The sequence below is a fragment of the Benincasa hispida genome, chromosome 11, assembly GCF_009727055.1.
Source record: "Benincasa hispida cultivar B227 chromosome 11, ASM972705v1, whole genome shotgun sequence".
Lineage (NCBI taxonomy): Eukaryota > Viridiplantae > Streptophyta > Magnoliopsida > Cucurbitales > Cucurbitaceae > Benincasa > Benincasa hispida.
The window spans coordinates 72182234-72201421 of NC_052359.1; the positions used below are offsets into that span (position 1 = coordinate 72182234).

The window sequence follows — 19188 nt, forward strand, 5'->3', positions numbered from 1 at the left end:
CTGATATGGCTTTTCTGAGTTTTGGCATTATTTTCTCTTTAATTATGTTGTAATTCTTGTAATTGACTCTTGATTGATGGGCCTTAAGGTGTGATTAAGTGTCTAGAATTCGATTGGAGTCATTAGAGTTAAAATTAGGTTGTAATTGAAGAAAAAAGTAAAGAAGGTCGAGCAATAGATACTGGCTTTTCAGTCACTGCCCTATACTCAATGCACAATGCCATACTCGATGCTCGATGGCATACTCGATGCACGATGCCATACTCAATGGTACTCGATGATATTTGCTCATATTTGATGCTCGATGGCATACTCGATGCTCAATGACATACTTGATGCTCGTTGGCATACTTGATGCTCATACTTGATGGCATACTCGATGCTTGATAGTACTCGAGTCCTCGACAACAGTGCCAAAAACTTGAGGTTGGACAAAGAGAGGGAAATATGCTTGTTTTATGTTATGTATTAATCTCCATGCGTCGGAGGACATGCGTTGGACTAGAAAATATGAAATATGCGTTAAGCTCGTATGTAATGATCTTGCGTTCCTATCATAAGTTTTCTTACTTTCTCGCCAAGTATAACGAGAACGCAAGTTTATCGAGATGATCCGAGGTCGAACACAGGGACTTGTAACTCAATAATGTTTTTGAAATGATGCGTTTGAGGCGATGAATAAAAGTAAAAAGACAGAAGTTAAAAGACTATGCACTACTCATAATCCTAACTAAACAGATTGAGCAATGGAAGTTTAACTATGAGAATTGGTAGAGATGCAACAACTGTTAACGCATAATAATGTTCATTATGTTAGGTCGCTCAAGTAATCCCAGCTCGCCACACTAACGCATCACACACCTGTCTCTTATACACATCTAGATGTGTATAAGAGACAGCTTCTTGGTGGCCAGCTGCATGCCTATATCTTAATAATGCATGGTTGCGTCGAGTACAAGATCGTGCCTATCTCTAGAAACAAGGCTTACTTTGCTTTAGTGTGTTCCACTACTTACCTTCTCGGGTAGTTAGTTGCGGCTAGTAAGCTCATAGACAAGTATTGCAATAGCTCATAGACAAGCGTTGCTTCAGCCTCACACCAAGTGAAGAAGACTAACTCATTATACTCGTGCAACGCACACCTCTCGGTGGGTTGCTACATGCGTCCTATCTCTAGGTTGCAGATTAAGTATGCGACTATCTTCGATACTTAACTAAATGATGAATGTAGATAATGATAAAGAAGAAGAAGATGATGAAGATGGTGTTGAAGAAACTAAGATATGCATTGATTACAAACTGTATTAATATCTTAAACTAAAATGTAATACAATACAGAGATAAGAGGAGAAATGGAAGGCTAGATGAAAACAATCTCTTGCTTTTCATCCGAAATGCGTCAAGGCTGCTGGTGGCGCTATGAATGGATGATGGAGAAGTCTCTCTCAAGCTCTATCTCCGGCTTAACTCCGGTCGTCACTCGGAATGGGTTGTGGAGGTGAAGAATCCTCAAAGAAAATCTTTTTCATGCTTTCACTTGTGATCACAAAGGCAGAAACTCGGATGCTTTGAAGATCCAAGGTGCTATTTATAGTGCTCAAACGCTGATAGCATGATGATGGCGTTCTGACTCAATGCTACCTTTGTCGCGGTATGGGCAATGTCAACATCACCTCATCTTGTTGATACTCCCAAGGTATGCGTTCAAGCTTGTTTCTCCTAAAGTGTCAACGCATTCCACCCACTTGGCAATCAATTTTCCATTACGATTATCACTGTGGATGCAACATTCCATGCGGCGAACTAGTCTTTATGAACCTTTGCATGTGGTTACTCTTGCGGCGGACTGCGGTTGACGCATGTGGTCAATCCCTGCAATGGCTGCAACAATAGACACCTCGATGCATAATAATGCATGATATAAGGTTAGTGAGTATTTCTGATGTTGATCGACGTAAGCTCACTTTTTCATATGAATTCTTAGTATTATTGACCCATATTCTTCTTATTAGCCCTCATAATTCTAAGTAAAAGGCTACAATAGCTTGTATTTCTACAAGCTATCAGTACACGATGGGTTTTTTCTCGGTTCAGTCCAATTTTGAGCATTGGATGTCCGGTTTGAGAGGTTCGGGTATGGTTCAAGGCGGTTCGAGCGATCCAGAAGTGTTTTGAAGCCAATTTTGGTTATTATTGTAATGATTACACCTTTGTTTGCTTGAGAATGCCAAAACTAAACCATATCAGTTTGTGTTTAATTATTTATGCATGTGATGTATGTTATAATTAAATCAATCTTGTATGTGCATATAGTATGTCATGTAGATTTAGAATCCCACCATAGGAAGCATGTTACATGCATTGAAAGTATGTTGTAAGATGTTATAATATATAGTATGCATGTTTAGGGTTTTTATTGTTTTAATATAAGTGTTATATTAAATCATGAGATATCTGATGTATGTTATGGATGCAAAAACATGTCTAAAGTTTTGTAAGTTATTATAAAATTGGGTTAGACATTAAAATTCATCACAAAGATAAGTTGCATACTCACGTAGGTTAACCACTTATTTTTAATAGTTAAAATAGGTTGTTTTATTATAAAACTTAGGTAACAAACTCAACCGATATATAATTTTGTCTAAGGCTGGAGGTATTTAAGTTGACGGTCTACGGAATACCTCCTACTTGGGGATTATGGCCAAATAATTGAGCATTATCAACTAGTTTTATGAGCAATATGTGAACGATGTGAGGTTTTAAAACTAGTTTATCATCTAGACATCGTAGGTTAAATCCAAATGTAAATGTTATACTTGGATAAATACCTAGACTTAGGTTGTTTAATTAGTCGGAACAAACCTACGTAAAAGAATAACCAAACATTTAGAACACTTCAACGGGAGATTAACAATATATTCGATATATCGTTTTTAGCTCTCACGTCCCCAAGAGTTCACACTGTGAGATCCATGCTTGGCTTGTTCCATTCAAAAAGTGTTTGCATGGGTCAATAAGAAGGTGAATGGGAGAAATAGTTCATAGTAAGTGGGTGAAGAAAATGTGTCAACATATCCACGGTCTCGTCCGTTAGTTTGAACCGTGAGATTCATATATTGTGTCTGTTGTCATTTTTAGGCAACACTAGCTAGTCGTTAATCGCAGTGATACCTTCGGAGAGTTGTAACATAGGATTCAGAACAACCTAAGCTTTAGAAATGAATAGGATCTTATAGTTCCGTCTTGAACATTGTCTTCCAATTTAGAGACATGTTTATACCATTCTATAAGATCTAAAAATGGCATAATTGCAATGAAATGAGTTTGAACAATCCAAGATCCTGCTTGGTAACCATTTGATTTTTAGCTTTTTTTTGTTTGAAAATTAAGCCTATAACACTCATTCCACCTCTAAATTTCATAGTTTGTTATCTAATTTTTACCAATATTTTAAAAAACCAAGCTAAAATTTGAAAACATACAAAAAAATAGTTTTTAAAAGCTTGTTTTTGGAATTTGGAATTTAGCTTAAAATTCAACTCTTGTACTTAAGAGTATGCTAACCGTTTTAAGATTAAGAGAAAATAGGCTTAATTTTCAAAAATAAAAAATGAAATGGTTATCCGAAAGTATTTTTGCTTCTCCAATTGTAAGCATGAGGGAGTAACTTGCTCATGTTGTAAATTGAGAGCTGCTCCTTAAATGACATATCAATCACCAATAGTCACCACATGAGCATTTTCCATCCTCAAACCGATGAAATCTGTTGTTATCTCTAACAATGAGAATCCTCCCCCAGCACTTGGACATGAACTTTATTGCAGCGTGAGAATCACCACAAACACGCAAATTCTTCATAACTCTTATAGGTCTTCCAGGTGGGAACATACTGAGTCCGAATGCAATGGCTAGCCTTTCACTGTGATACCGAATCGTCTCGCTTTTCTCCTCACCATCGACTACTCGCAGCACAAAACTCTTATCTGCAACATAGCCAACTTTCTCCATTTCCTCCTCCAACTCTTCCAGTTTCTTATAAATATCTTCCCATTTAGCATGAGATCTATCACCTGCAGTGAACGTGTGAACTTTGTTTCCCTCCTCAACCCAACTCAAACCAGTCTCCTTCTGCACTCCTCGGTCACGCAACATTTTCCTCATCCGGGCCGCTTCTTCATATCTTCCAGCAACAGCATATGCATTAGATAACAAAACGTGTAAACCTGAGCTAGTACTATTTAGTTCTAATACTCTATCAGCCACAAAAGCTGCCATTTCTGTATCTTTATGGATTCTACACCCTGTTAACAAAGCTCCCCAAACAGATTCAGTAGGTTGCATTGCCATTTCTTTGATCACAAACACAGCTTCCTGTAACTTTCTAGCTCGACCAAGCAAGTCCACCAAAGAGGCATAGTGCTGAGCTTCTGGTTCAATCCCATAATCTTTCATTAAATTGAAGTATTCTCGTCCCTTCTCGACCAATCCTGCATGGCTACAAGCATAAAGGATAGATAAAAAAAAATGAAGTTTGGTTTCATCCCCACACTTCCCATTTCTTCAAATAAACCAAACACTCTCTCTGTATGACCATGTTGACCGCAGCCTATCAGCATTGAATTCCACAGGCCAAGATTTCTGGTGGGTATCTCATCAAAAACTTGATAAGCCCCTTCTATAACCCCACACTTGGAATACAAAGAAATCAAAGCACTCTCAACAAAGCTCGAGGAATTAAAGCTAATCTTCAAGCACAATCCATGAATCTGCTTCCCCAATTCAAGAAGTGTGGAGCTGCTACAAACACGAATCACACTCGAGAATGTGAAGTCATTAACATCAACATCCTCAACCAAAGCTTGCTTGAACATGTCAATGCCTCAACACTCTCATCCAATTGAGCATACCCACAAATCATCCCACTCCAAGACACTACATTCCTCTCAAGCATTTCGTTGAACATATGACGAGCGTCCTCAATCTCTCCACATTTCGCATACATATCCACCAACGAATTTCCAACAAACAGATCACAATCAAATCCAGTTTTCACAACAAGACAATGTACAGATTTCCCAACATCACACCTACACAAAAACCCACAAGCCTTAGTGGCACTAGGATAAGTATGATCATCTGGGTGAATCCCAACATTCAACATTCGTCGAAAGAACTCAAGGGCAAGCAATGGGGCCTCAATTTGGGCAAAAGCAGAGATAACAGAGCTCCAAGTGGTGGAAGATTTCCTCGGGGCTTCATCAAACACCTGCAGAGAAAAAAGTGGCAATTGGGTTTTGGAGTATAAGTTAATTAGATGATGGGAAACGAGAGGAATGGTTTGTAATCCGAATTTGACGATGTGGGCATGGAGCTGGAGGCCTTTAACGAGTGAACGGTAATGGGTAAAGGAAAGAAGAAGGTTGCAAATTTGCCTGTAGTTTTGTTCAAAGCTGTTTTGATTGTGAGGGTTTTGTGAGGGTTTAATGGCGGTTGGAGTTGAGAGAAGGCGGTCACTCTGATGTTGAAGAAGCATTATAGTTTGGGAAAATTCTTTGTTTCACGATGATCCTTTTACATTGTCCAACTATGCTTCATTTTTCCATTTTATTGGCTAATGTGTTTTGTAAATTTTAATTAATGGGTTTTAAGTAAAACGTAACCTAGCAACTTCTATTTATGTATCAAGTTCTAAATTTCTTAATAAGTTCTACCTTTTGCTAACACAAAAGTCACTCAAATTGTAAGTGTTATTATAAAATTCTATCGACAAAAAAAAAGTAAGAGATCGAAATTCTTATCAGTGTTATAAGTTAAAAAAATTAACGTCGAATTTGAAAGTTGTGAACTTCAACCTAACCAAGTAGATAAAACTGAAGGAAATTGAACACGAGGATTTCTGTGAGCAGCGGAATAGATCATTCAAAATTACAATCATGTATGAATATTACAAATTACAGTCGTAAACAAAACATACAGTTATGCAATCAATATAGAAATTACAGCATGAAACTACAAATGAACAAGGAGAACAACTACGAACGTCTGTCGACTCGTCTCCACACTCCTTGCTCACGAACGCTCGAACACAACAACCTCGCACGCTCGAACAACACAACTGCAACATAGCACGAACGCTGCGCACTGGAACTCTGTGATCGCCTCGATCACGAACACTCTAGCAAGAACACAAACGGCCTCCACAGAACCTCGACGGTGTCGAGTTGAGTATGACACCACCAAGAAAGTTACCTTGGTATTCTCGGTGTGAGAATCCAGAGGGTGGACTCTGTGTGGACTTGGTATGAGGTAGACGAAGAAGGATTCAACAATCGTGTACACAATTGGGCAAGTGGGAGATGGTTGAAACCTATCGTATAGGTCGATGCCCAATCGTTTAGCAAAAGCTAAGCGATCGTCTAGCAAAAACTAAGCGATCATTTAGCTCATTGTATAGCAACGTGCCTGTCGCTTACAAACACTACACGATCGTTTACCTTTTTTCAAGCTGTCGTGTAGTAAATCCGTATTTACTTGACAAGCTCCGTGAGATTTTTTTTTTTCAGAGAAAATCTCAAAATCAATTTTGACAAAAACTTACTAAAATTAGAAAAACAATTTTCCTTTTATCTCATGGTTACCATAAACCACCAATAACCTCCCACTCAATTGGTTATTAGAGAAAAAGATTTAATTATCCAATAATAAATATTATTATAAATGTAAATGATAACCAACTTGTCACACTATATTTATAACCTATAGTTTTAATATTTCATCTCATGAAACATATAAACCATATTTCTTTTTCTATTCCATGGTACTTAATGTAAAACTCATTTACATTAATCATCTACTAGATGTATCTCATATATCATACCGATTATATCATATATAATCAAAATACCTCTTGTCAATTTGAACATTTCAAATCAACACCAAGAACTGATCCTCAACTGAATCCATTGAGCTACTAAGGGAACTTTATGGACCTGTAGCTCGAAGCTCCAATGGTACGTGAATAACTGACTAAACTCTTTAGTCACAGGATCCACCATCCGTTAACTGCCAGACCCTCCACTAAAGACTGATAGCTGAACCTGTCTCTTATACACATCTAGATGTGTATAAGAGACAGAATCAAAGGACCGCCCTCAAAAGCAGAAGTTCCCAAAACACTCAGGATTGAGGTCGTGTCACCTATGGTCGTTTAGGTGAGATGCAAGTCTCTAGTATCAACGATGTTATATACAGAGCTGTCTCTTATACACATCTAGATGTGTATAAGAGACAGCTCCCATACTAATCAAAGGACCGCCCTCAAAAGCAGAAGTTCCCAAAACACTTAGGATTGAGGTCGTGTCACCTATGGTCGTTTAGGTGAGATGTAAGTCTCTAGTATCAACAACATTATATACAGAGTCTAGTCATCTCGTGGTCCAGGTCTTATACAAACTCTTTGTATAGGATACCTCCGCTCGCACGCCTCCACATGAATGGTCAGAATCTAGCGTTTGTAGTCGTTTACAACACTTGCAAACCTCTACAAAGCAGGTCGTATCCGTAGATCAGGTATCCCACCTTAATCCTTATATTACAGACCTATTTAGGTTATCAATGATTCATTTGTATATCACATATACATGCTTAAGTTCACATAAGATAACCAAGGAGCTTCGTTTATTGGATATGAGTAAATGCCAGAATTAAATAACGATTATTTTATTCATCAAACAATGTGTATCTTTACAAAACAACGAGACTCCGGGAGAATTAGGACACCAATCCCAACAAAAACATCCATTATCATTTCAAGATAATTCGGTTTCTATTTTGTAATTGTTTATTCTAAACGTACACCTGAAAGTTACTATTATTAGAGCTCACTCTTTTTTGCTTTCTTGTGAAAAAAAAAAAACTATAGGAAAGCTCGTGCAACAATATTTGAGCTTCACATGTAACGTCATTTTTTTCTCAATAATAAAATATCTTCAACCCACGTACCTCCTTCGACTAGAGAAATTGACTTGCCTTTAACTAATGAAACCATCGAAAGGAGATCATATTCAACCATCATAAAACCAATGCTTAGAGGGTTATACGACGCCTTCTAACTTCTTATTATTATAAAATATTCCACATTTTTATCCAAATGTTGATTGTAGTCCCCATCCACCTTTGATCTTTGATTCTATTTTATATCCTTATGTTCTCTACTAGGCTTCCAATTTTTTAAGGTGTGTTTGGTTTAAGGAGTTAGGAAGTAGGAGTTGTGAACTCCACTCCTTGTTTGCCCCAAGGAGTTTGTGGGTCTCACTACTAAAAAATATCAATTTTATATCATATCAAGTTTTTATATTGTGGGCCCATGAGTTCATAGCTCCATAAAGTTCATAACTCATTGAGTTCACAACTCTATAAAGTTCATAACTTATTGAGTTTACTATTCCACTTCTTGTCCCAAACACCTACTTAGAGGCAAACTAGTTTGATTTTTTTTTTCTTTTTTTGCTCTCAACTATGAAATATATTTAAGGAAGTTGTTACAATGTAGTTGACAGTTTTACATAATTGAATGTTGGAGAAAAACTAAAATTTTTGGTTTCACAATGCATTTTTTAGTAGGTTTCACTATGCATTTGATAGTTTAGGGTCTGTTTGGTAATGTTCTCGTTTCCTATTTTCCCTTATTTGTTTCTTGTTTCCTGTTTCATCTTTTTTGAGAACAAGAAACAATAATATGCTTGATAAATATTCTTGTTCCCCGTTTCTTAAAAAAAGAAATAGAAACAAAAACTTGTTTTATAACTATCTTTTTGTTTATTTTTTCTTTTTGTTAACAATATAATACAAAAAAGAAGCTATGTCATTGATCAAACATCGAAAAAGATATTATATCAAAAGTTTATGTCATCTAATATAAGTAAGTATCAATAACAACTAAATATAATAACAAAGTTGTATCTATCCTTCATATGTTGCCCAAATTTAATTAGCACTATCATCTCTAACTCAAGCTATTTGTCTTAAATGATGTCGAGTCAAAACTAACTCAATTCTATTATTATGTAAATGTCGTGGTTGTAAAATATTAAAGTTAAGTTAAATAAATGTCTTAGTCAGCAAAATTTATATATTGTAAAATTCTACTTGGTTTCAGATATTCTAAAAATATTATAATTAAAATAATATATATAAACATGATATTGTAAAAATTAATACTCAAAAGTTGAAATATTAAAAAAAAAAAACAATACACATATCGAAAATTAAAATAATATATAAATCTAAATATTGGAGAATTTTAAAATCCAAGATTGAAATAAAATATAAATATAGCACAATTACTTTTATAAATAGCAAAAATAATAAATAAATAAATATAATATAAAAGATGGAAATAAATATATAAGAAAAAAAATAAAAATAAAAGTGTACATCTTGGGAGTTGAAATTGGAAATATAAAAAAAAAAGTGTATATATGTTAAAAAATAAAATAGTATATAAATCTAATAAAATTCAAAATTAAAATAAAATATAAATATAGTAGAATTATTTTTGTAAATAGTAAAATAAATAAATAAAATATAAAAGATGGAAATAAATATATATATAAAAAAACAAAATATAAGTGTTCAATTTACGGGTGTTTGGGACAAANCCAAGATTGAAATAAAATATAAATATAGCACAATTACTTTTATAAATAGCAAAAATAATAAATAAATAAATAAAATATAAAAGATGGAAATAAATATATATATAAAAAAACAAAATATAAGTGTTCAATTTACGGGTGTTTGGGACAAAGAGTTGGTTATTATAGTTGTAAGCTACTACAATTGAGTTATAATAGGTTGTGTTTGAGGTGTAGATTATTTTTAGTATGTATTTGAGGTGTAAACTATTTTAGTTTGAGAAGGAAATAGTAAATATTTTAGCAAAAAATAAAAAATGATGAAGATAAAATAGTACAAACTATAGTAAATTGTAAATATTGTAGCAAATGGGGAGTTGAATTAGTGTTGATGGTAGCTAATTGAAAAATACAAAATAATATTTATTGTAGCAAAAGTAATTATTATAGTCTTAAGATAGTTCTCACTTAAAATACATTTCAAGAGGTGAAAGAATAGTTTAAGTATGCATGACTACCCATCGACCAAGGATAAGTTTTGATAAATAAAGAAAACAATATTATATAAAATAGAAATAAAAACTACTTTTTATAGTTTCCCAAATTTGGTCTCACTTTTAGAAATATTTCTCTTATTCTAAAAACAAGAAACGATGACTATTATCAAATAAGCCATTTAAAAAAAATAAAAAATAAAAACAAAAAATAGGAAACGAAAATCAACCTTTAAAAATTAACGCTATAATTTTATCTCAAATGTAATACTAAAATAAAAAAATAAAATAAAATATAAAAACTCCCCCACAAAATTTTAAGGAAAATTATTTCAAATGGTAAAACTGTTGAAAGTATTTATAGGATATAGCAAAATTTTAGAACTATCAATGATAGTCATTAATAGATCATTGATAGATACTCTATTAGTGTCCGAGTGTCTATTATGAATAGTTATAAAATTTTACTATATTTGGTAAGTATTTTAATATATTTTTCTATATTTAAAACAATCTCAATTTTAAAATTGGAAAGTTTTTATAAATAAAAAAATTCCAAAAATATTTACGCTTTATGGCTTTTGAATTTTTTTTGCGTGTAAATATTTTTAAATATTTTTTTATATTTAAAAAGATCCATTAAACTAAACTAAAACTTCTTCGCTGAACCTGTCGTTCCTTGGAATCTTCACGTCATCTCCAAATTCCTCTGTTATTGACCCACTGTTTTGTAAATCGTTCGTTTTTCTAACGTCGACGGCTCATTAAGGTGGCCGAACACTCAAAATGATCGTGTTTATTGCCTGTTGATGCTCTTTCTTGTGGCACTAGCTTTTGATTCTGCATTTTCTAGGGGTAATTTTAGTTAAATAGACCCCTTATACTTCACAGCTTCATTTGTATATATTGCGATTGCCGTAAATTTGTTGAATTCTTGCAGTTCGTGTATTGATTCCAAATGGAGAATGTAACTGAATCTGCTTCTAGCTCAGCTCTTGCTTGGCGTTGGACCATCGAAGCCCTTGCATGTTTCGAGGAAGTGAAACCATCTTTATTACATGGTATTTCACTCTCAATTCTCTAGTTGCTTTAGATTTATTATTATTATTTTTGTATGTGTTAATTGTCTAAGTCGGTGTTTTCTTTTTTTATAGATGTAATTGACAAAGCTTCAGAGTTATTTGATGGTACAAGAAAGAATGCTGGGGAGATGGTTGCTTTGAAATGCTTGGAGGGTTTGTTTGGTCCTTTGAATGATATTGGAGAAAATGGACCTCCTGCTCAAGAATCAAAAGTTATGTTTGATTCATCTGAGAGTTGTGAAAATGTTGTTAAACGCATATATAAGGAGGTAATACTCTTTAAAAAACTTTTTATTAGATTTCTTAATTTCCAAGCCTTATAGTGCAATGTGTTTTTTAAGTGAACTTGGCCTGATTTTATCTCCGCATCAGAAAAACACTTTCTGGCTTTCTAGAATTGGGTATGCATTGAAATAGAATTTTTCTTTTTGCTTGTGTCAGACTCCAGAATCTGCCTTAAGAGTGGCTGGACCAGATATGTTAAAATGGGATGTTAAGCCCTTCATTGACCAAAAAAATGCATCCATGCGTTGCACATTACATCAGGTGAAGAGAATTCAAGACTCGTCACTAATTTATTTGCTTCCATCCTCCTTCTTTTGTATGGTCATTTATAAAATGGTCGTTTTGTTTCTCTTTGAACAGCTGAAAGATTCAATTCTCGATGGTACGCATCCTTATGCTGATTTCTTAATACAGAAGAGTGGGTTGACGCCCATAAATAAGAGGGATAACATTTCTCTGAATAATGAGGATCATATCAAGCTCAGCAGGAGACTCGATGATAGCTCCTCTAGTCCTCAGGGTAAAAAAGAAGAGGGTAAAGGAAGCCCTCTACTTGACGATGAAATAAGAATATCACTGGTGAACCCATCTAGCTCTAGTTTATTACCTTCTAAAAGGAGTGCCGTTGACTTTACATCTGAAGATGAGGCTAGACAGTTACCTGGTTGTGATGATGGTTTCATAAATGTTAAGAAGCTTAAGCATCATTCTGCACGTACTTTGTATTCAGGACAGGAAGTGGCTTCTTCACATGGAACAGAGCTGGTTGAAGATTCATCTGAGAGAAGTGGGCCACAAATTGAGAGAGATGATACCAATCACTTAGATGGACATCAGATAACTTTGGTGGGAGACAAACTTGTAGAGGAGGAGCATTTTGGGTCAAAGAAGTCTGGACAGTGTACCGCTACTGATGAATTGCATGAATCAGATATTCCTTATACTGTGTTGGCTAGTACACAAGATGGTGAAATGCTTGAAGTTGTCAGTACCGAGAAAGTGGGAGATGGAAAGGAGCTGCCTTTTGAACCAAAAGCATCTAATCATTCTCCCGCTGAAGGCCCTAATAATTCCAAGTGTGACTCTGGACACGATTATCATGTAAATGAAATGATTACTGTGTCTCATAGTGGATTCCTGTCAACGACTGTTGCTACCAATATTGATGTTGGCATGAATCCTGATGAGAAAGAGAAAGATATATTAAGTGACAGTGATGGATATCACGAAACGATAGATATTGCCATGAGAAAAAAAGAATTTCTTAGTTCTCAGTGTATGGTCGATCGTGATTCTTTTCTATTAGCTGACAGGAGAGAGATAACAGTTTGTGTGAAATGTAATGAAGGCGGTCAGTTGCTGTCTTGCAATATCAGTGATTGTCCTTTGGTGGTTCATGCCAAGTGCTTGGGTTCCTCAGCTAGGATGAATGACGAAGGCAACTTTTGTTGTCCTTTCTGCTTGTATTCACTTGCTATATCAAAATACCTTGAAGCTAAGAAGCACGCTGCATTGGCAAAAAAGAATGTTGCTGCTTTCCTTTCTTGTTTTGCTTTGGAACGTCAGTCAATAGATATTGAAGAGGTATTGCAACAAAAAGATCTTGATCCTTCACGGAGAGCTGGAGTTGAGGATGTTGCTAAAATTTCTGAAGATGTGGACTTGGAAAATAAAGAGAATGAAGTTACTCTAGATGGAGAACATGTAAATGAAGATGTTGACCGTCAATCCATTACAGATACTGAGCGAATAATAGAGTTGTCAAAGCCAATGCATACTGCCAATTCCAATCATAGAGAAAATGAGTCGAGTCTTTTGAGAGTAGCACCTGATGTTTTATCAGGTGAGAAAGATGATAATGAATTGGTGGACCGAGAGTGTCCAGGAAACACTGCAGCAGAATTGGTAGACCAAGAATGTCATGGAAATACAGTAGCGGAATTGGTGGACCAAGAGTGTCAAGGCAAAGAAAATACAGTAGCCGGATTGGTGGACCCAGAGTGTCAAGGCAAAGACAATACAGTAGCTGAATTGGTGGACCAAGAGTGTCAAGGCAAAGACAATACAGTAGCTGAATTGGTGGACCAAGAGTGTCAAGGCAAAGAAAATACAGTAGCTGAATTGGTGGACCAAGAGTGTCAAGGCAAAGACAATACAGTAGCTGAATTGGTGGACCAAGAGTGTCAAGGCAATGTTGCAGAACTGAAAGATGGTCAAAAAGCCACAGAGCAGCATGAGATTTACAAAATTCTCCACAAAGATCGTGGGCCGATTGAACCAGCAGATATGGAAGATGATTTACAGTACCAAACTGATGACAATGAAGACGAAGCTGCTTGTGCAATTATCACTGAAGGAGAAAAATCTTCTGATGATGGCAATGATGACTCTATTATTTCTAGATACTCCATAAGATTTCGACAGAAATACCATCAGTTAGTTTCTTCATACTTATGTAGTAGTTAGTTACTATTTTCTATTACCCTTCATTGTCGTTTTGGTTTTGGATACTATGTAATTTTCAAGTATGGAACAATTGTAGTAACCAGAAGACTAGAGTCCACAATAAAGTAGTGGGATTAAAATTATCATGCTCTACACCTTGCTTCTTAGAAGTGAGGTGCCCTCATTGAATTGTGTGTGCCTCAGCACCTCATATTGATTAATTTTTAATCATTTTCTAAAGAAATTAAAATTTTCTTATATGCGCTTCACGCTTAAGTTCCGGGGGTTATTTTGCTTTAGTGCTCATCGAATTTAACAAACACTAATGCTGAACCCTGTTTTGTTTGCAGTACAAGTTCAGAAACTCATCCATCAAGACGGAAGAAACTGCCCTGGACAGCTGAGGAGGAGGAGGCAGTATTGGTAGTCATCTTTTATCCATTACTTTGATTTAAAATAAAGATTGTATGGTAAAAATGATGTCCATACGTTTGCTAAGTGGTTTTGATCGTGACTGATTTCATATTACCTCTGTGTAACATAATCAAATATTTTATTTTTGTTCGCTTTCATGTGTACATAAGAATTAAAAGACAAAGAAGTTGTCCACCGGTGTTTTCTATGTTCTTTTTTTTTCATGTTTCTCATTTTTATTTTTGGATTGCAAGTTTCTTGCATGTCATTGTACTCATTTAAGAGTTACTTGTATCTCTGCAGGAGGGAGTTCGAAAATTCTCTAGCTCTGTTGACAGAAGTCCAACCATACCGTGGAAAAAGATTTTAGAATTTGGTAGTAGTGTGTTTAGATCTTAAAGATAAATGGAGGAACATGTCCAGAAGTCCAAAGTTTAAATGAAAGTGCTGTCATTCCGGTCAGTTTTCCATAATTATTTAATAGTTTTACATTTTCATCTGCCCTTGACAGCTGATACCAGTGAGACAAAATAAGTTCTTGTTTCTAAAGGTTTCCACTTGATTTTGTAAGCAATTGATTTTCTCAAAGTTTAAGTTATTTACTTATAGTTGCAAACTTAATATAATTTGACTAGTCAAAAGATGTCAAAGAGAAAAAGACAACAAAATTTGAGAATGGTTTGAGTCTTCGCAGTCTGTGGTTTCATATCTTTGTTTTTGGTTGCAAGTGAAGGGTTTGCTTCTTCCAAGCTCAGCTTTGGCTTTCTATTCTCATTTTGGAATGATAATTGGCTGGTTTTTTCAACTCTTAGCCTGAGTCTCCCTTGGTTATTTGGAGTTGCTTATTTGTCTTTGGTTTCGGTTGCATTTCTTTGTTTGGAGATCCTATCCTATGCCATGGACATATATTTTATTTTAGAAGGCCTTAAAGATGCAGATTTGTGCATTTTCAGCAGCTGCTTCACGATTAAAGAAGTTTAAAGCTGGGGGTTCTTGCTGTTTTAAATTGTTGGTAGTTGGAGTCGTTTGGGAAACTTTTTGTTCTATCTCTAAGATTTTTGTATTTTCTCTATTCAAGTTGTAGTTTTGGGCGGGTTTTTTTCTTTTTTGCTTAATTATTTACATTTGGATGTATTTGCTCTCATTTTGGTTGTTTTTCATCTATTCTCGAAATTTCTATCTTTTTTTATATCAATGAAAAGTTTTGTTTCCATTAAAAAGAAACTGACATATTTACTTTTTTGAGCCATTAAGAAATCTAATCATTGTTTATTCCCTTTTCAACTATGAGCTTTGTTCATATTCTTATTTTAAAGTCTAAATCCTATATCTGCACAAAGAAGTCCTTAATGCCATGGAATCCCAACTCTTGTGATCCCATATTCTTTCACATCCTATATGCATCTAAGTCCAAATTTAAGTCTTTTAGTTTTCTAGCTGGGTTGGATTATTTGACCTAATATACTACTATGGCTTTTTCTTGCCCAAAGAAACGAACATTTTATAAGTTACCTATTGAACATTTTGTACTTTAAGGATGTGGACCAAGTTAAAAACCCTTGATGGATTTGTGATGTGCTGTGGGTTCTGTGTTCGTCTCTTCTTTTGCTTGTTTCCCTTCTNTGAATAGTATTCTAGTTTTTTACACAAGTCTAACAGCCACTATTTCAAAAGACCCCAAGTCTCTCAAATATGACCAAAATAGTTACTTCTTCAAGTTTTCGTAGTTGACTGCACCAAATTTGCATTACAGTTTAGCTACCAACATATCTCAAAGGAGTTTCAGTGAATATTTCACAACAAAAGGGAGTTTCAGTGGATGATTTCACAATCATCTGGTAGGGTGGATTTTTGGCTTTACTTTGATTTAGAGCTTTGACTTCAGAAAAAATGCACTAGAATCACAAGAAAGATAACATGACGTGGTTTGCAACTTGTCAGAAGTCATTTTGAGGATGTTTAATAATGTATTCAGCAGTTGGATTAGTATATTGAATGGTTTTTTGACTTTGAAGTAGTAGGATGTATAGTTTTAACTAAACATATTTTAGATACATTATGATATTTTGTTCTGATGTGAGTTATGGCTTGAGATCAGGACCATTTAATGAGAAGGAGATTGATTCCATTCCATTGCAGCAATTCAAACTTCCACAGGAGGGAGAGAAAAGAAGAGAGAAGGAAACATGAGCATGAGCATGAGCATGGGATAAAGATGAAGAGGAGAGTCTCAAGAATCATGGCACAAAGACATGTGAAAAAGAAGAGCCCGTGAACTTCAAAAATGAAACTGAGGTGACTCTCTCCACTCCTCACTACTTCACTCTTCTTCTACTCACTTAGATTTCTCCAATATAGAATCCAATGAACACCTCTCTCATACTTCATTTAATTTTCTCTTACCTTTTCTCTCTCTTTATTATTGTTTGTTTGTGATCTATTTCACTTCTCTTCTCTTATCTGTACTAGCATTAGTCCAGATCTTTGGGTTGCAAATTCCGTATTACATTTGGCACAATGGGAAGTATGGGAATATTGACCCAGCTTTAAAAGGTTAAATTAGCGTCACTTCAAAAACAAGGAAATGCCTTTTTGGTTCTTTTAGTTTTGAGTATGATTTTTATTTTGTCTGTACTCTTACTCTTGAGTTTTGAATTCATTTTTTCTAGATTTCAAAAAGTTACATTTTAACTTTGAGTTTTGACTTTGGTTTTCATCTGATCATATGTTTCAATACCGTACACTTTTACCCTTGAGTTTTCATTCATTTTCTAATTAAACATTTTTCACAACATAATTGTTTTAAAATGATCTATTGAAAATAAACACCAACAATCAATAGTTAAGTATTAGTGAAAACTCAAAAGGATAAAAATTACAAATTCTTGAAACTTAGAAATATTTTGGAACTTGGATATTGAATAGAAGCTAAACTTTAAACTCAAAACTCCTGATGAAATAATAGAAATTAGTTTTGACCATAAAAGATTTTTTAAATAATAACAAATTAAACTTTATGCCCAAAATATTTTAAGAGCACACCACCTAACAAAACCTATCTACATTTTCTCCTTTTCCTCCTTTGAGACCTTTTCCCTTTTGAGATGTTATAAAAATGAATATGTCAACGTCTTTAAACTTTATCTGATGAGGCGGAGGATTGCATTTCCAATATTTTGGGAGATCCGTTTCTTTGAAGCCATGAAACATAGATACAAATACAGATATCAGATACGGATACGACGATACGTCAATTTCTAAAATATTAGGACATTGATACGTTGGAGATACGTTTTCTTTTTCTTAAAAAAATCTAAGATATAGATAAATTTAGTATGCTATATGACAATAGTACAAAATACAATAAATACAATACAACAGGCAACATCGAAGATGTTGAAGGAAAATAGTATGAAGATAAACGAAAAATTTCTTCACTAAATTGTTGAAAATATTCAAGTGGGTTATATTTTAACATGAAGATGAAGATTATATGATTCTAGGGTTTGGTCTTTTATTTGTATTTTTTTTTTTTAAATTTTAGTTTTTTACTCAAGTATTGAACTTTTTAAATAGGTTGTTTAGTTTTAGATTGTAAAAGATTAACTGAGTTGCTTATCTTTTTTTGTTCTGATGTGTACCTTAAGGCCCTTTTTTCCCCTTTATTTTTGTAAATTAACATTTCAAAAGGTGGTGAAATTTCAACCATTGGTTATAGATGTTAGTAAAGTATTGATTGATTGAATTATGTGTAAGTTGCTTGATCAATTGAGTTATATATGCTCAAGGCGGTGAGGGTGATTACTAATAAGGGGCTACATAGTAGATATTCTAATTAAATTGTACAATCTCAAATTCCCATGAATAGTATACAAAATTAAAGAAAAATTATATCGCAAGGGTACAAAAAAACCTCTAACTTCAAAAGGAGTAGGGTATATGTTCAAATTATCTTCATGTTGGATGTTGGATTTTTTTTTTTTCAATAAGGAAAAAGTTCTAATAAAAAATGGTATGCCAATTAAATTTATACGATATTTAATTTAGATTAAAAGAAATTGATACAATGAAATATGTGATAAAAATAAAGTAACTAGTTTAATCTAAAAAAGAATAGCTTGTAACATGGGTGCCATCAATGAAAACGACACCTATCACCATTCAAAAAGTTTTTCGATTTTCAACTTTCTGCCATTGTAAAAATAAATTTACAGAAAAAAAAAATATAGGAATCTTTTTAAATATAAAAAAATAGTTAATAATATTTAAACTTATAGCATACTTTTGAAGCACTTTTAGCTATATAAAGTATAAATATTTTTTATAAGAATTTCCCAAAATTATATAATAAGGGTAGGAAAAAAAACTAGAAGATTTGATTGATTTCTGCCAGAAAAATAAACACCAATCTAAGGATGCTATACTGTCAGATTTTCCCCGCATTTAAATTCCAAACGTATAGAGGTGTTTGTAATGAAGATTTGAATTTTGGGAGGGGTAAAACCTGATTTGGTACATGAATGAATCAAGATCATATACGAATAATAGGAAATCTAAGGATATGAAAACATGTTTAAGAAAGGTATAAAAAAAAAAGATAATCCTTATCCATACCAACAAGGTGTATATCTTTTGAAGTAATTTTATATTGAATGACTTATTGAAAAAAAAAATTAGGAAACAAGTGAGTGAAGACAAAGTATGTTGAAATGACTAAAAATAAATAACGTGACCAAATGACAAGGGATGTCAAAGAATGTGTTAAATCCTAAACCTACGATGCAATATTTCAATTGTAATGATAGAAGTTAAACCTTCAACATAATATAT

General features: G+C 34.0%; 2 protein-coding genes across 5 annotated transcripts; one reads left to right on the forward strand and one right to left on the reverse strand.

Annotated features, from left to right (window-relative positions):
• Positions 1-3632: 3632 nt before the first annotated feature.
• On the reverse strand, positions 3633-5536 carry LOC120090843 (putative pentatricopeptide repeat-containing protein At5g52630). Its single transcript, XM_039048547.1, is given in 3 exon segments — positions 3633-4526; positions 4529-4876; positions 4879-5536. Coding segments are annotated over 3 exon segments (1815 nt in total). The 3' UTR covers positions 3633-3717.
• Positions 5537-10789: 5253 nt separating this feature from the next.
• Positions 10790-17049, forward strand: LOC120090944. 4 transcript variants are annotated; one of them, XM_039048653.1, is made up of 10 exons: positions 10790-10987; positions 11073-11193; positions 11287-11483; positions 11656-11760; positions 11860-13597; positions 13688-13934; positions 14295-14367; positions 14662-14816; positions 16112-16196; positions 16457-17049. In XM_039048653.1, exons 2-8 carry the CDS (start codon positions 11091-11093, stop codon positions 14755-14757), a joined length of 2559 nt encoding a protein of 852 aa, XP_038904581.1. In that variant the 5' UTR covers positions 10790-10987; positions 11073-11090; the 3' UTR covers positions 14758-14816; positions 16112-16196; positions 16457-17049. The 4 variants fall into 4 exon arrangements, with proteins under 4 accessions (XP_038904581.1, XP_038904582.1, XP_038904579.1 ...); XM_039048654.1 differs by having other exon boundaries at positions 16498-17049; XM_039048651.1 differs by lacking the exon at positions 16112-16196.
• Positions 17050-19188: the final 2139 nt, after the last annotated feature.